Source organism: Moschus berezovskii, chromosome 9 (assembly GCF_049115385.1).
Source record: "Moschus berezovskii isolate FMDL1 chromosome 9, NW_MosBer_1.0, whole genome shotgun sequence".
Taxonomy (NCBI): domain Eukaryota; kingdom Metazoa; phylum Chordata; class Mammalia; order Artiodactyla; family Moschidae; genus Moschus; species Moschus berezovskii.
The window spans coordinates 10,630,848-10,647,142 of NC_142468.1; the positions used below are offsets into that span (position 1 = coordinate 10,630,848).

Genomic DNA, 16,295 nt, shown 5'->3' on the forward strand with positions numbered 1-16,295 from the left:
TAGTAAAATTTCAACATTTTCTTTCTATTGTGCTCCAGCTAGAAGGCTATGAGTTAAATTGTTCTGGACTAAAATGGATATTGAGTATCCAGTTAATAAGAACTGATACTGTTCAAGGTGGATAGTAGCTCTTATGTGGAAACATTAATTTTGTATTAATTCTGGGAATTAATTAATTACATTAATTTTGCATTTTCAGGTTTTACTAATTCATTGCAAGATCAAGAGTTAGATTCCCCTCTTGCACTCTTAGTGGGAATGTAAATTGATACAGCCACTATGGAAAACAGTGTGGAGATTCCTTAAAAAATAGGAAAAAACCACCATATGACCGAGCAATCCCATTACTGGGCATATACCCTGAGAAAACCATAATTCAAAAGGACACGTGTACGCCAGTGTTCATTGCAGTGCTACTTATAATAGCCAGAACATGAAAGCAACCTAGACGTCCATAGACAGATAAATGGATAAAGAAGTTGGAGTACACATGTACCATGAAATATTACTCAGCCATAAAAAGAAACGAATTTGAGTCAGTTCTAGTGATGTGGATAAACCTAGAGCCTGTGATACACAGTGAAGTAAGTCAGGAAGAGAGAAACAAATATGTTAATGCGTATATATGGAGCCCACAAAAATGGTTCAGATGAACCTATTTGCAGGGCAGGAATAGAGACCCAAAAAAGAGAACAGTGGGGGAGGAGAGGGTGGGGTGAATCGAGGGAGCAGCATGGGAATATATACATGACTGTGTGTAAGGCAGATAGCTGGTGGGAAGTTGTCTGTATAACCCGGAGATGAACACAGCGCTCTGTGACGGCCTCGAGGGCTGGAATGGGGGTGGTGGGAGGGAGGTCGTGGAGACATGTGTGTACTTATCCACATGGCTGTGCGGCAGAAACCAACACAACACTGAAAAGCAATTACGCTCCAATTAAAAAAAAAGTTCCAGTTGTAAAAAAAAAAGGCATTAATAGTACCAACAATATTAGAAGTCTATTAAGTATCCTTCCATGGAACATAATTGCATAGTGAGTACAGGCTACCCTTTTACATGCTAATTCAAATCGACCTAGAATGCAAATGTGTTTTTTTTAAACTCACATTTTCCACTAAAGCAAATATGCCCTACCCCCTTACTCCAAATGAACAAGATAAATCCATTTCTGTTTTTCTTGACTGGTAAATCGTGCTTGGAGATACCATCTGGAGATGGTTGGGTTTCTGCCAAAGGTTTAAATCAGGCTTGCAAAGAGCTACCTGCCTGAGGCAAGAAACCATGCTGATTTAATAGGAAAGAACGTGCTTTTATTTTGCCATCTGTAAAGGAAAGTGGGAGCTCTTTGAAAAATGTTGATATTAGTTTTACAATGATGATATTATATTATAGATAAAAATTATTTCCAAAATATAGTAATTGGGAACATTTGAGAATCTGCTAAAATGTGTGTGGTTATTTGTAAATCTTCCCTGATGCTGGGAAAGATTGAGGGCAGAAGGAGAAGAGGGTGTCAGCAGATGAGATGGTCGGACGGCATCACCGATGCAATGAACAGGAATCTGGGCAAACTCTAGGAGACGGTGAGGGACAGCGAGGCCTGGCGTGCTGCAGTCCGTGGGGTCGCAAAGAACTGGACACGACTGGGCAACTGAACAACAATGGCAGCAACATTTGTAAATCTGATAGGAAGCTACTTGCAGAGATCTCCATGCTCCATGGAAGATATTTCTACATGAGAAGTGAGGGAAAGATGGACAGAGAAAGGGAAATAGGTTGGAAACGACCCAGGTCTCCTGGTGGACATTGTGGCAAGCCCAGATCTGTGTGGACTGGTTATAATGTGATGGTTATCCCCTTTTAATTTTTATTATTTTTTTAAAACAGATTTCTGCTTGGCAGATTAGCCAAAGGCAAGAGAGGCTCCTCTATCCACATTCTGCGTGCTGCTCTCCGCGAGACCCCACGACAGACCCCAGGCCCACATCCACTGTGCTCCCAGACCCCCACCCAGCCCCAGACATCGTTCTGGGTTCTGCCTGAGGCCTGCAGTGTGAAGATGCTCAGCACCTTCCTAGCATGACGACCCTGGACCATGTGATCGCCACCCACCAGTCCGAGTGGGTCTCCTTCAATGAGGAGCCACTCTTTCCCGTCCCTTCTGAGGGTAAGGAGAGCTTTCATTGCCTACATGAAGAAATTAACGAAGGACCACACCTGTGTGTTGTGACTTCTATTGGAGCATTCTTTCCAGGGGATCTTTTATTTAACATTTTATTTATTTATTTTTTGGTCGTGCTAGATCTTGGTTGCTTTGCATGGGATTTTACTAGTTGCACTGAGCGGGGGCCACTCTCTCGATCAACCTGCAGTGTGCAGGTTTAGCATTGTTGTGTCTTTTCTTGCCATGGAGCATGGGCCCTAGGTGTGTGTGGCTTCAATAATTGCAGCACGGAGGCTGGTTAGCTGTGGCGCGCAGGCTCTTGAGTGCTGGCTCAGTAGTGCTGGGTACACAGGCTTAGTTGCTCCATGGCATGTGGAGTCTTCCCGGACTGGGGATCAAACCTGTGTCCTCTGCATTGACAGGCAGATTCTTATCCATTGTGCCACCAGGAAGTCCTCAGTGGGATATTGATAAGGAAAAGTCAGTTTTATCACTTTCCTCAGATGCAGATTTTTTTCACTTAGAGGCTCAAAGGAAGCATCTTAGGAACCTCAGAGCCCCCAAACAAAGACCTGGAAACACCAGAAGCCCCGAAACAAAGACCTGAAAAAACCAGAAGTATTAGCTGCTTTCTTCCAATCAACATAAACTTCATATTTACCAAGTCCATGGAATATAGAGTCCATGGAATTCTCCAGGCCAGAATACTGAAGTGGGTAGCCTTTCCCTTCTCCAGGGTATCTTCCCAACCCAGGAATCGAACCCAGGTCTCCTGCATTGTGGGCTGATTCTTTACCAGCTGAGCCACAAGGGAAGCCCAATAATACTGGAGTGGGTAGCCTATCCTTTCTCCAGGGGATCTTCATGACCCAGGAATCGAACCGGGGTCCTCTGCATTACAGGCTGATTCTTTACCAACTGAGCTGTCAGGGAAGCCCTGAATATAAACTTCCTATTTACCAGGTACTTTACACTCAGTCTTTTGTGTTATTACTCTCAACAGCCATTCGGATTGTCTCAGTTTTCAAAGGATAGTTGTCAAAAAGAGTGACTGACGGGCACTCCAACCAGATCCCTTGGGCTGAAATCCTGGCTCCGTCATGGGTGTGGATAATTGGGCGGATGATTTGCTTACCTCTGTGGGTGGTAGTTCATCTGAGCCATATGGATAATCGCAGTGCCAACCTCAGGGTGGCAGTGAGGATTAAGTGATCAACATATAAAAAGCCACTTACAACAATGACAGGCACGTGCAGAGAACTCAGCAGTTGTCACTCGTGATCGTGCTGAAGGTGGCTAGGTTGACTTCTGTAGAACTGTGCCCAAGGATGAAGGTCAAGGTCGGATGCAGGAGCTTTTTACAGAGCCTCGTCAGCTGGTTCTGTTCCATGGCCACTGCTGCTGCCACCTGAATCATCCCAGCTTCATTTACAGCACCTGGAAAGCAGGGTTTACAGGTGTGCTGTCCAGCTTGGTAGCCATGTGACTATGGGGTCCTTAAAACACGTCTAGTCTGAATTGAGACGCACTGTAAACTGGGCTTCCCCAGTGGCTCAGATGGTAAAGAATCCGCCTGCAATGCAGGAGATCAGGATTTGATCTCTGGGTCAGGAAGAGCCTCTGGAGAAGGAAATGACAGCCCACTCCAGTATTCTTGCCTGGGAAATCCCATGGACAGAGGAGCTTGGTGGGCTATAGCCCATGGGGTCAAAAGAGTTGGACATGACTGAGCGACTAACACTTTCACTTCAAGAAATGTGAAATATCCACACTAAATTTCGAGGACCTAGTTAAATGTTTCATTAAGAATTTTTTATCACTTAAATGTTGGAATTACACATTTTCAACAAATTGAGTTGAAATACATTATTAAAAATAGTTTTGCCTATTTCTTTTTCATTTTTTAAATGTGGCTACTGGAAAACTTTAAAATTTAGGACTAGATGGGGAAACAGTGGCTGACTTTATTTTTCTAGGCTCCAGAATCACTGCAGATGGTGATTGCAGCCATGAAATTAAAAGACGCTTACTCCTTGGAAGGAAAGTTATGACCAACCTAGATAGCATATTAAAAAGCAGAGACATTACTTTGCCAACAAAGGTCCATCTAGTCAAGGCTATGGTTTTTCCAGTGGTCATATATGGATGTGAGAGCTGGACCGTAAAGAAAGCTGAGCACCGAAGAATTTATGTTGTTGAACTGTGGTGTTGGAGGAGACTCTTGAGAGTCCCTTGGACTGCAAGGAGATCCAGCCAGTCCATCCTAAAGGAGATCAGTCCTGGGTGTTCATCGGAGGAGTGATATTGAAGCTGAAACTCCAATACTTTGGCCACCTGATGCGGAGAGCTGACTCATTTGAAAAGACCCTGATGCTGGGAAAGATTGAGGGCAGGAGGAGAAGGGGACAACAGAGGATGAGATGGTTGGATGGCATCACCGACTCAATGGACATGAGCTTGGGTAAACTCTGGGAGTTGGTGATGGACAGGCAGGCCTGGTGTGCTGCGGTTCATGGGGTCGCAAAGAGTCAGACACGACTGAGTGACTGAACTGAACTGAACTGGAAAATTTTAAATTATGTGTGTGGCCTGCCTTTTATTTCTTTGGGACAGCTCTCGTCTAAAGGCTTTGATTACACTCGAGTGGACCAGTTTGTTTGGCTAGTGATTGGAGAAAAGTGTTTCATATCAGTCTGTTTATTTTTCAAAAGTTTTCACACAGTAAAATTGATCATTTTTGGTCTACAGTTGATGAATTTTAACACATGTATAGATTTATGTAATCACAGTTGAGGTCAATTCTATTATTTAAAAACAAATATTTGAAGGCTGTTAACTGTTCTAGGACCAATAAAGTGAAACAAAGCTAGAGGAAGGGTCTCTGAGCCATGTTGGACTAGTCATTAGTGCAGAGTTTGCATGTGGCAGCCCCCAAGTGTATGTCCTCTGGACCGTACACAGTGTGAATTTGAGTGTTTTTAGTCCACATTGAAGGTTGCCTGTTGGGCCACCGTCTCCACCAGTCCCCATTGCCTTTTGCTTTTCAATTTGACCTAGTTCTATTTCTTGCTTGGCCTTCGCAACAATTCTTTGTGTGACCCCTCCCCCCCCCCCCCCCCCCGCAAACACTGAAGTAGATGGTAGGATAAGAATAGTGAACCAGACCAGACTCCCAGTCTTAGCCTGCGTGAGACTCTGTGGACAGCCTTTGCTGTTGTTCAGTCGCTCAGTCGTGTCTGACTCTCTGCCACCCTGTGGACTGCAGCGCGCCGGGCTTCCCTGTCCGTCACTATCTCCCAGAGTTGGCTCAAACTCATGTCCACAGAGTCAGTGAGACCATCCAACCACCTCATCCTCTGTCGTCCCCTTCTCCTCCTGCCCCCAATCTTTCCCAGCATCAGAGTCTTTTCCAATGAGTCAGCTCTTCTCATCAGGTGGCCAGACTATTGGAGTTTCAGCTTCAGCATCAGTCCTTCCAATGAATATTCGGGGTTGATTTCCTTTCGGATTAACTAGTTTGTCTCCTTGCAGTCCAAGGGACTCTCAAGAGTCTTCTCTAGCACCACATCCTGGGGTATAGTTTTCATCCATTTTTAGGAAATCACTTCTTTAGCGTGGAAGCAGGTGGGCATGGCTGTCTCTTGGCTCTCACACCCTGTCATGGTGAGTTCTTTGACACCCATTGCCTTTTCTTTTTTTTCCTCCATGAAACAGTTCTGAAGAGTGACCTTCCACCTGTGAGGTGATGGAAGTTTCTGGTATCTGTTTCAGGGGGCCCCAAAGAGCACCTCCCAGGAGCGTCCTCTCCCTCAGACCAGTCCGAGAGCTCCTCCGGGGAGCACCAGGTCTTGGATGGAGCCTCTCAGGACCTTTCCCACTCAGAGCACGATGACTCTTCCGAAAAGCTGGGCCTCATCTCTGAAGCAGCCTCTCCTCCTGGGAGCCCCGAGCAGCGCCCACCTGACCTCATCTCGGCCATCAGCGGCTGGGTTCAGTTTGAAGATGATGCGCCCTGGGCCAGCTCGTCACCACCTCCTAAAGAAGCAGGGGGGACAGGTAGGCCAGGTGAGGGCTGGAGAGAGTTGGGACAGAGGTCTGTGCTTCCCAGGGATGCTTTCCCAAGAGTGGTCTGCAGGGCTGCCAGGATTCTGTTGTGCCTGCTCCAGGGCCCTGAGCCTGGCTGCCTAGGAGACAGCAGGCGGAGGTCTCCTTGGGCTTAACTCTGCACCTCGTGTTTCTTAACAGAAGCATGTGGAAGGATCTATGTGTTCTGGGCCATTTCTAACCTTTTACCTTTGTTCCTGGCTGTTTACCTCTCCTTGAAAAGATGCATATAGATTCATCTATTACGTATTGGAATTGTATTTACTCAGCACCTAACTTGTAAGCTCCCTCTGAGTAAAACGGATGTCTCTAAAAGTGTGGACCACTAACCATCTCTATCAGAGTTGCCAGTTACACGTGGATGTTCTTGTATCCCAGACATTAAGAATCCAAATTTTCAGGAGTGGGGACTGTCGTGAGTGGTCAAGTCTCTGTGGCATTTAAATGGCCAGAAGCTGCACTGGGAAGCTGGGTGAAGTCAGGGGACTGGTTAGTTCCTACCCTGGTGAGCTGGCTACTATTTTCTTGGGCACTGAAGCTTGCCAGGGGGGATGTGGGATAACCTTCGAGACTGTATTAGCTTTCTATTTGCTGCTGTAATGAATTACCACAAGCTTAGTGGCTTAACCAACACAACTTATTTATTTACTATATCTGAAATTATTTATAACAAGATTTGCAGCAGCATATACTTATTTTTATACATTCTTTTTTTTAAAAAAAATATTGTCTTCCATTGTGTTTTATCACAGGATATTGAATATAGATCCCTGTGCTGTACAGTAGGACCTTGTTTTAATCCATCCTAAATTTGACAGTTTGCATCTGCTAATCCCAAACTCCCTCCCTCTCCCTCTCCCCTTCCCCCTTAGCAACCAGGAGTCTGTTCTGTGTGTCTGAGTCTGCTTCTGTTTTGTAGGTAGGTTCATTCCAAATCTAAAATTTGGAATCACATTTTAGATTCCACATATGAGTGATAGCCTATGGTGCTTGTCTTTCTTTGTGACTTGTTTTGCTTAGTGTGATAATCTCTAATTGAAACCATGTTGCTGCAAATGGCATTGGTTCATCCTTTTTTATAGCTGAGTAGTATTCCATTGCATATATGTACCACATTTAAAAAAAAAAACATTGGAGCATAGCTGCTTTATACGGCTGTGTCAGTTTCTGCTGTACAGCAAAGTGAATCAGCCATACATATACATATATCCCCTCTTTTTTTGAATTTCCTTCCCATTTAGGTCACCACAGATCACCATGCGTGGGTGCAGCAAAGTGCCCTGGAAGCACCGAATATGGGCTTCCCTGGTGGCTCAGATGGTGAGGAATCCACCTACCATGCAGGAGACATGGGTTCGATCCCTGGGTCGGGAAGATCCCCTGGAGGAGGGACTGGTGACCCACTCCAGTGTTCTTGCCTGGAGAAGCCCATGGACAGAGGAGCCTGGCGGGCTACAGTCCATGGGGTCGCAAAACAGTCAAATGTGACTGAGCAACTAAGCACAGAGCAGTGAGTGGAGTTCTCATTAGTTATCTATTTTATACACAGTAGCCCACGTAACTTGATTATCTTGTAATTCTGTAGGTCAGAAGTCTGATAGGGATGTCACCAAGCTGAAATCAAACTGCTAATCTGCGTTCCTTTTAGCAGGCTCTTGGGAAGCCTCTGCTCCCTTGCCCTTTCCAGCTTCTGGAGGCTGCTGGTGTTTCTGGCACGTGGCCTCTCCCTCAGTCTCCAAACGCAGCGATGTTGCTTCTCTCTGTGCCTTTCTGCTGTCGTCAGGTCTTCCCCTGGGTGACTTCTGCCTTCCTCTCCTGTTTCTAAGGGCCCGTGTGATGATGCTGGGCCCATGAGGACAATCCAGGATAGTTTCCCCATCTCCAGGTTTTTTAACCTAATCACTTCTGCAAAGTCTCTTGCCATGTAAGAGGACATAATCACAGGTTCTGAGGATTACGACGTAGACATGTTTGTAGGGGAGCAAACATTTTGTCTACCATAGAAACCTAGAAAAAGGGATGTTTTTCTCTTGGTGGATTAAATGTTTTGCTAGTTTGGATTTTTAAAAACAATCCCTTTGTTTTTCACACGGGTTTGCAACATCATTAAACACAACTTTAAGCAAATATCAAGCATGATTCTATCATATATTTTCATTTCTACGTAATGATTTGCACATTGGTATATTTTTTAGTATTTCAGCATCATTTTTATCAGTGAATTGTTGGTGAAAAACCCATGACACTCAAAGCAGCATGGATGAAATGATAGGTCCAGACAGACTTCCCAGTCTGGCTCAAGGGAGGATTTAACCTTTATAGAATACCTAGCACCAATAAGACAATGGGCTGAGCATTTGTGCCGGTGGGGAAAGGTTACTGAACACGGGGCAATGAATTGGTGCAGAAGGTTTTTGTTTTTTGATGTGGACCATTTTAAAAGTCTTTGTTGAGTTTGTTACAGAATTGCTTCTGTTTTATGTTTGCTTTTTGAGGCCATGAGGCCTGTGGGATCTTAGTCCCCCAACCAGGGATCACACCCAAAACCCCTGTGTTGGAAGGCGAAGTCCCAGCCACTGGGCTGCCAGGGAAGTCCCAGTAGGTTTATTTTTAATGTTACATTTACTAAATATGTACTCTCTCGGGCACTGTGCTCAGTGCTTTACTACCTCATCTCATGAGCTCTTTACAAGAGTCATAGGAGGAAGGGATTTAATATTATATTCATAATACCCATGAGGAAACCGGGACAGATAGTGGTTTGGGAATATGCCCGTACTTAGATGCCAGGAAGTGGCAAGAGAGAGGTTCCCACCCGGCAGACTGGCCCCAGGACCTTTGAACAGCCTCGGGCTGCTCTGAGTGGTATATTTGCCTCAATCTTCCTGCTCCTGAGATAGTTTCCTTCGCTGCCTCCTTCCCAGGAGACAGCTGAGGCAAGAAGCGAAGGGCGGGATGGGGGTTCCTCCACTCAGTTGCCCTAAAATGGCCACTGATTATTTTCAGAGCATTCAGATTCTTTCCCATCTTGAACATACCTTGAGCTTTAAAGATTTCCTAATTGCTCAGAACTGTTTATAGGACAGATGGATCAATTTGCTTTAACTCTTCACTGTTTCTGCAAAGTTTGAAATTAGTCATAATTATGTTGCCCCCATCTGACTGAGGATCTTAGCTCGTTATTGATAATGGTTTTGACCTTTAATGGTTTTAACCTTAAAATCATTAAAACCTTATCCTTTAAGGCAGCAGTTTTCAAAGTGTGATCTATAGATCTCTGGGTTTTCCTAAGACCCTGTCGAGGGATGTGTGGGACCAAAAATATTTTCATAAGAAGTCTAAGATGCTTTTTGCCTTTTATTGTTATATTGGCATTTGCATTAATAGTATAAAAGTAATGACAAATAAACTTATAGCTACTGTGTACATATAGTAAAAAATAAAGTTAATTTCATTGATATCCTTGGCAAAGTGGTGAATACTAATTTTTTTGAATCTGGATTCTTAAGTACATCTTTTTACTATACTCTGTGATAAATTGGGAAATATAAATAAAACATTTGTGCTCTGTATCAAGATATAATGGTTGTCTTTAAGAAAAATAGCTATCTTGAAAAAATTAGGCTTGAAAAATATTGTAATTAAAAAAATAAATTTAAAAGCCAAAATTATTTGAAAAAGTAAAAGAACAGTGCAAAAAAAAAATCCTTAGTGAGCAAAATATCAGCATTTTAAAGACTAAAGACAAAATCCAACTAACTTCACCCTAATCCTAGCTCTTTTTCCAGTCAAATTCTGTGTACAGAAATAGATAGCTAGCCTGTAGGCTGCAGTTGGCTGATTCTATATTTTTTAAATGTTGCATTTAAAATATTATTTAATTACTGAGTTATTTAAGTTCTCTTTTAAATTTTGCGCCCACAGTGAGGGCCTCCCTTGCCTCACCCTTGTGCCAGCCCTGCATTGTACTAAGGACAGGGGACTTACTGATGTTACTGGAGAACAAATCAAGAAATGACAACTTTGAAATGTGTTGAAAGCATAATTTTGGCCTGAGAACATTGGCTCAGACATTCATTACTAATTCCATCTGTTTCCACGGACGAACATTTAACTGAGCTCTGTGGAGGTGGGACTCTCCTCTGCAGAAAGAGTCCATCAGCTGGTTTCCCAGCAGCCGTGAGCCCGGATGTGTAGGGCCAGGCCCACCTCAGCGGGTGAACTCAGGGACCCAAGAATCCTGGAGGACTGTGCAGAGCCGCGGGGCGGCAAAGAAAATGGTAATAAATCCAAGGACCCTTGTACAGATGTGCCACGTCTTCTTCATCCATCCCTCTGCTGGTGGGCATTTAGGCTGATTCCGTGTCCTGACTATATTGTGCATAGTGCTGCCATGAGCGTTACTCAGCCGCGGAAAGGAATGACGCTGGGTCATTTGCAGGGACGTGGACAGACCTAGAGTCTGTCACACAGAGTGAAGAAAGTCAGAGAGAGAAAAGCAAATGCATAATATTGCTTATATGTGGAGTCTAGAAACATGATACAGATGAACTTATCTGCAAAGCAGAACTGGAGATGTAGAGAACAAGTTTATGGATACCAAATGGGGTAAGGGGAGGTGGAATGGGTTGGCAGATTGGGATTGACATATATATATACTGCTATGTATAAAATAGATAACTAATGAGAGCCTACTGTACAGCATGGGAAATGCTACTCAGTGCTCTGTGATGACCTCAATGGGAAGGAAACCTATAAAAGAGGGGATGTACATATACATTGGAAATGTATGAGGGCTTCCCTCATAGCTGAGTCAGTAAAGAGTCTACCTGCAACGCAGGAGACCTGGGTTCAATTCCTGGGTCAGGAAGATCCCCTGGAGAATGAAATGGCAACCCACTCCAGTATTTTTGCCTGGAAAATCCCATGGACAGAGGAGCCTGGTGGGCTACAGTCCATGAGGTCACAAGAGTCAGACATGACTGAATGACTAAACCACCATCACCACCATACATTGGAAAAGACCCTAATGCTGGGAAAGATTGAGGTGGGAAGAGAAGGGGACGACAGAGGATGAGATGGTTGGATGGCATCACTGACTCAATGGACATGAGTTTGAGCAAGCTCTGGAAGTTGTCAGTGGACAGGGAGGCCTGGTGTGCTGCAGTCCATGGGATCACAAAAAGTCGGACATGACTGAGCAACTGAACTGAACTGATATGTATATGTATGGATGATTCACTTTGCTGTACAGCAAAAACTCACACAACATTGTAAAGCAAGTATATTCCAATAAAAAGTAAAAAAAATTCCAGGAGCCCTATCTTGACTCTCTTGTGCATCAAGGAACCTACCAAGTCAAGGATTGCCAGTTACATCCCTATTACCCCAACTAGCCTCACCGACTAGACCAGCTCCTTCACAGGTTTCCTCACATAAGCTGTGTTTAACAGTAAGGAAGAGTGAGGGGTTGGTAGAGCTCAGGTCAGGGGATTGGCAGGAGAAATGAGGCCTCAGCCCACTCAACACGGATAATGCAGACATCTCCCCAGCTTCCATCCTGGAGGCTGTTAAGCAGCTCAGGTTTTAATTTGAATCCAAAAGGTTCTGATACTTGTGCTATGTCAGCGATATCACATACATTAACTGCAGGCATTACACGGTAGTGGTGCAGTGTTTTACAGCGAGTGTCTTCACCATGATAGAAACAGACTGAAGCTTCTTGTAGTCACTGCGGCTGGCTCTGTTCTTTGGGTAATACTGAGTTTTCCTGGTGTGGTAGCCTGAATAGTGGGCCCTAAAGACATCAGGTCCTGGGCCCTGGAACCTGTGAACCTTGTCTTATTTGTAGAAGGGATTTTTGCTCATTGATTAAAGATTTTGAGATAAGGAAATCATGCTGTATTATCTGCGTGGGTTCACAGTATAATCATACATAAACAAAAGGAACATGGGGGGAGATGTTGCTCACATAGCGAAGGCGGTATGAAAGCAGAACAGAAAGGGATTTGAAGATGCTGGCCCTGAGAACTGGAGTGGAGGCTGTAGCCAAGGAAAGCCAGCGGCCGCCAGATGCTGGAAGACACAAGGAACAGAGTCTCTCCTCGAGCCTCTGGAGGAAGCCTTGCCCCGCTGACATCTTAACTTTGGCCCGGTGATTCTGAGTTCAGTCTCCTAACTCCTGGAACTATGAGAGAACAACTTTCTGCTGTTTGAGCATACCAGGTTTTTGGTGTAGCAGCCATGGTTACTTTAAATATCAAGCTTCTAAAATATTTCCCTTTCTTTCCCTCCCTCCGCTTTTTTTTTAACTTAAAGAAAAGAGTCTCTTGTTTAACGTTCTCGCTTTTTCTCTTATCTGTTGGATGTAACTGCTTTTCAGGGTTGCGTTTGCGCTGTACAGCACTGTGAATCCACCATGTTGTCGTTCAGTCGCTCAGTCCCGTCTGACTCTGCGACCCCATGGACTGCAGCAAGCCAGGCTCCTCTCTCCTCCTCTCCATTATCTCTAGATAGGTGGTCCTATCCAACCGTCTCATCCTCTGCCCTCCCTTCTCCTCCTGCCTTCGATCTTTCCCAGCATCAGGGTCTTTTCTAAAGAGTTGGCTCTTCGCATGAGGTGGCCGAAATAGTGGGTCTTCAGCTTCAGCAACAGTCCTTCCAATGAACACCCAGGACTGATCTGGTTGGATTAGGATGGACTGGTTGGATCTTCTTGCAATCCAACGGAATCTCAAGAGTCTTCTCCAACACCACAGTTCAAAATCATCAATTCTTTGGCGCTCAGCCTTCTTTATGGTCCAACTCTCATATCCATTCATGACTACTGGAAAAACCAAAGCTTTGATTATACGGACCTTTGTCAGCAAAGTGATATCTATCTCTGCTTTTTAATAAGTTGTCTAGGTTGGTCATAGCTTTTCTCCCAAGGAGCAAGCGTCCATAAGTATACATCTACACTGCCCCCGACCTGGAGGCAGGCTGAGAGTGAGTCAGGCTGGTCTAGGGGAGCATCTCTAATAGGGCAGGCCGTTTATTAAGCGCATGTTCTGTGGTAGCCACAATACTTTACCTCCAAAGTTTACAGCCCCATGCATGCAGGCAGGGTGTGACGTTCCACCAGAACAAAGTTTCCATGGAAACTGATTTTTTTACTTCAGCCCTCTTCCCAGTCACATGAGCATCACCCATGGAAACGGACTCTTACCTGTAATGTGATTGTAGTTTCTCAGTTGATTCCCATTTTATTCCTTACATCTGTTCTATTTGCTTCTAGCAAATGCCTAGCACTTTCCAATCCGCTGTCTTTGTGTCAGGAAGAAAGGGAAAAATGCGTGTCTTGGATGCATCCCATGTAGCCTCTCCACTAATATCCTTTTATAAGAAAAAGGATGATCTTGGTCTCAGGGAAATAGGTAGGAGGATGACAGAGGGGGACTGATGAGTGCATGGATTCCTGGAAGCAAAAAAGTGCAGCTTTACTCCACCAGCTTGTCTCGCACCTTAACATCCTGGCTTGCAAAGAGAAGTTGGGAAAGAAATCATCACAGGGGAGTCTGTAGGGAGAGAAATGTTCTCTGGGACACTCCTTTCCCCTCCCTCAGTCCCTACTCCTCCACTCCTCCACAGTTTTCCTGAGAGATGAAAACAAAACAAAAAAAAAAACAACCCTCCCAAAACCCCACAAAAAGAATTTCTCTTTTAAGCGGTGCCATTTTAGAATAAAGCCAAGGGGGCATTGGATTTTAGCCTGGCAGGAGAATGTGCAATTTGCCTTCATTAAAATGCAGGAGGCTGTAGGCAGGGAAAGGAAGGGACAAAGAGACTGTCAGTAGTGGTAAATCTCTTATTTTTGTGGCACTTAAATGCCAGAAGCTGCACTGAGGACTTAGAGGAGCCAGAGAGTGGTTTGTCCCCACCCTGGTGCCCTGGCTACCTAATTCATTGTTCAGTGACCACCGATGCATACCAGGGCGACTGAAGAACTAGGAGCCACAGCTCGAAGGGAAACCACGTCCAGAAATGCTTAAAGCCGTCAAGGGGACTACTTTGTTCTGGACTTCAACTAGGGCAGAATGTGAAGTGCGTGCCATCATGGTTGGTCTGGGAAAAAGGGGCTATGTGATCTTTTTCAGAAAAATATGAATAAAGTCAGTTGAATGACAGAGCCTTTCTATAAACACATATATAGGAAAGAGAACGGGTACCAGTTCTTTGAACCTGATGATGCGAGGAATGAAAGAGCATATAAAATCATGCCTCTTGAATCTTTTGTAAAAGTTGTTTCCTCTGTTAAAACCCCTGAAATTTGGTGAAGGCCAAATGTGAAATTCACATATCTGACTTAAGGCCAGTTTGGCTCAAGCCATATTGATAAATATTCTCTTTGTGTATATGTGTCTGTGTGTGTGTATGTGTGAGTATGTTCTCAGTTGTGTCCTGCTCTTTGTGACCACATGGACTGTAGCCCACCAGGCTCTTCTGTCTCATAGGGTTATCCAGGCAAGAACACTGGAGTGGGCTGTCATTTTCTCCTCCAGGGGATCTTCCTGACCCAGGCAATGAACCCCAGTCTCCTGCATCTTCTGCCTTTGCAGGGGGATTCTTTGGCTTCACTTGTGGCTCAGCTGGTAAAGAATGTACCTGCAATGCAGAAGACCTGGGTTAGGTCCCTGGTTGGGAAGATCCCCTGGAGAGGAGAAAGGCTACCCACTGCAATATTCTGGCCTAGAGAATTCCATGGACTGTATAGTCCATCACGTTGCAAAGAGTCAGACATGACTGAGCAACTTTCACTTCACTGCTTTACCATTAGGCCACCTGGGAAGCCCAAATATTCTCTTTCAGTTCAGTTTGGTTCAGTTCAGTTGCTCAGTCATGTCCGACTCTGCGACCCCATGGAATGCAGCACACCAGGCCTCCCTGTCCATCACCTACTCCCGGAGTTTACCCAAACTCATGTCCATTGAGTTGGTGATGCCATACAACCATCTCATCCTCTGTCATCCCCTTCTCCTCCTGCCTTCAATCTTTCCCAGCATCAGGGTGTTTTCAAATGAGCCAGCTCTTCGCATCAGGGGGCCAAAGTATTGGAGTTTCAGCTTCAACATCAGTCCTTCCAGTGAACAATCAGGACTGATTTCCTTTAGGATGGACTGGTTGGACCTCCTTGCACCCAAGGGACTCTCAGGAGTCTTCTCCAACACCACAGTTCAAAAGCATCAGTTCTTCAGTGCTCAGCTTCTTTTATAGTCCAACTGTCACATCCATACATGACTACTGGAAAAACCATAGCCTTGACGAGATGGACCTTTGTTGGCAAAGTAATGTCTCTGCTTTTTAATATGCTGTCTAGGTTAGTCATAACTTTTCTTCCAAGGAGTAAATGTCTTTTAATTTCATGACTGCAGTCACCATCTTCAGTCATTTTGCAGCCCCCAAAATAAAGTTTGCCACTGTTTCCTGATTTATTTGGCATGAAATGATGGGACCGGATGCCATGATCTTAGTTTTCTGAATGTTAAGCTTTAAGCCAACTTTTTCGCTCTCCTCTTTCACTTTCAATATCATCTCTTTAGATTTTTTATTAGAATATTTAATGTCCAGTAGTCATGTTTGGATCTGAGAGTTGGACTATAAAGAAAGCTGAGTGCTGAATTGATGCTTTTGAGCAGTGGTGTTGGAGAAGACTCTTGAGAATCGCTTGGACTGCAAGGAGATCCAACCAGTCCATTCTAAAGGCGATCAATCCTGAATATTCATTGGAAGGACTGATGCTGAAGCTGAAACTCCTATACTTTGGCCACCTGATGCGAAGAGCTGACTCACTGGAAAAGACCTTGATGCTGGGAAAGATTGAAGGCAGGAGGAGAAGGGGATGACAGAGGATGAGATGGTTGTATGGCATTACCAATTCAATGGACATGAGTTTGGGTAAACTCCGGGAGTTGGTGATGGACAGGGAGACCTGGCGTGCTGCAGTCCATGGGGTTGCAAAGAGTCGGACACAACTGAGCAGCTGAACTG

The 16,295-nt window shown here is 44.7% G+C and overlaps 1 protein-coding gene across 5 annotated transcripts in view; it reads left to right on the plus strand.

The window, feature by feature from the left end:
* The window catches only part of STON2 (stonin 2), a 170,635-nt gene that overhangs the window by 40,779 nt on the left and 113,561 nt on the right, over positions 1–16,295 (plus strand). For 3 of the 5 annotated variants that reach the window (XM_055437435.2, XM_055437436.2, XM_088839410.1), the window contains exons 2-3: positions 1,889–2,168; positions 5,937–6,230. In XM_055437435.2, coding sequence (XP_055293410.2) covers positions 2,081–2,168; positions 5,937–6,230 — 382 coding nt within the window. In that variant the 5' untranslated portion in view covers positions 1,889–2,080. The remainder of the gene's footprint in view (positions 1–1,888; positions 2,169–5,936; positions 6,231–16,295) is intronic. The other 2 variants (XM_088839411.1, XM_088839412.1) reach the window with 2 other exon arrangements.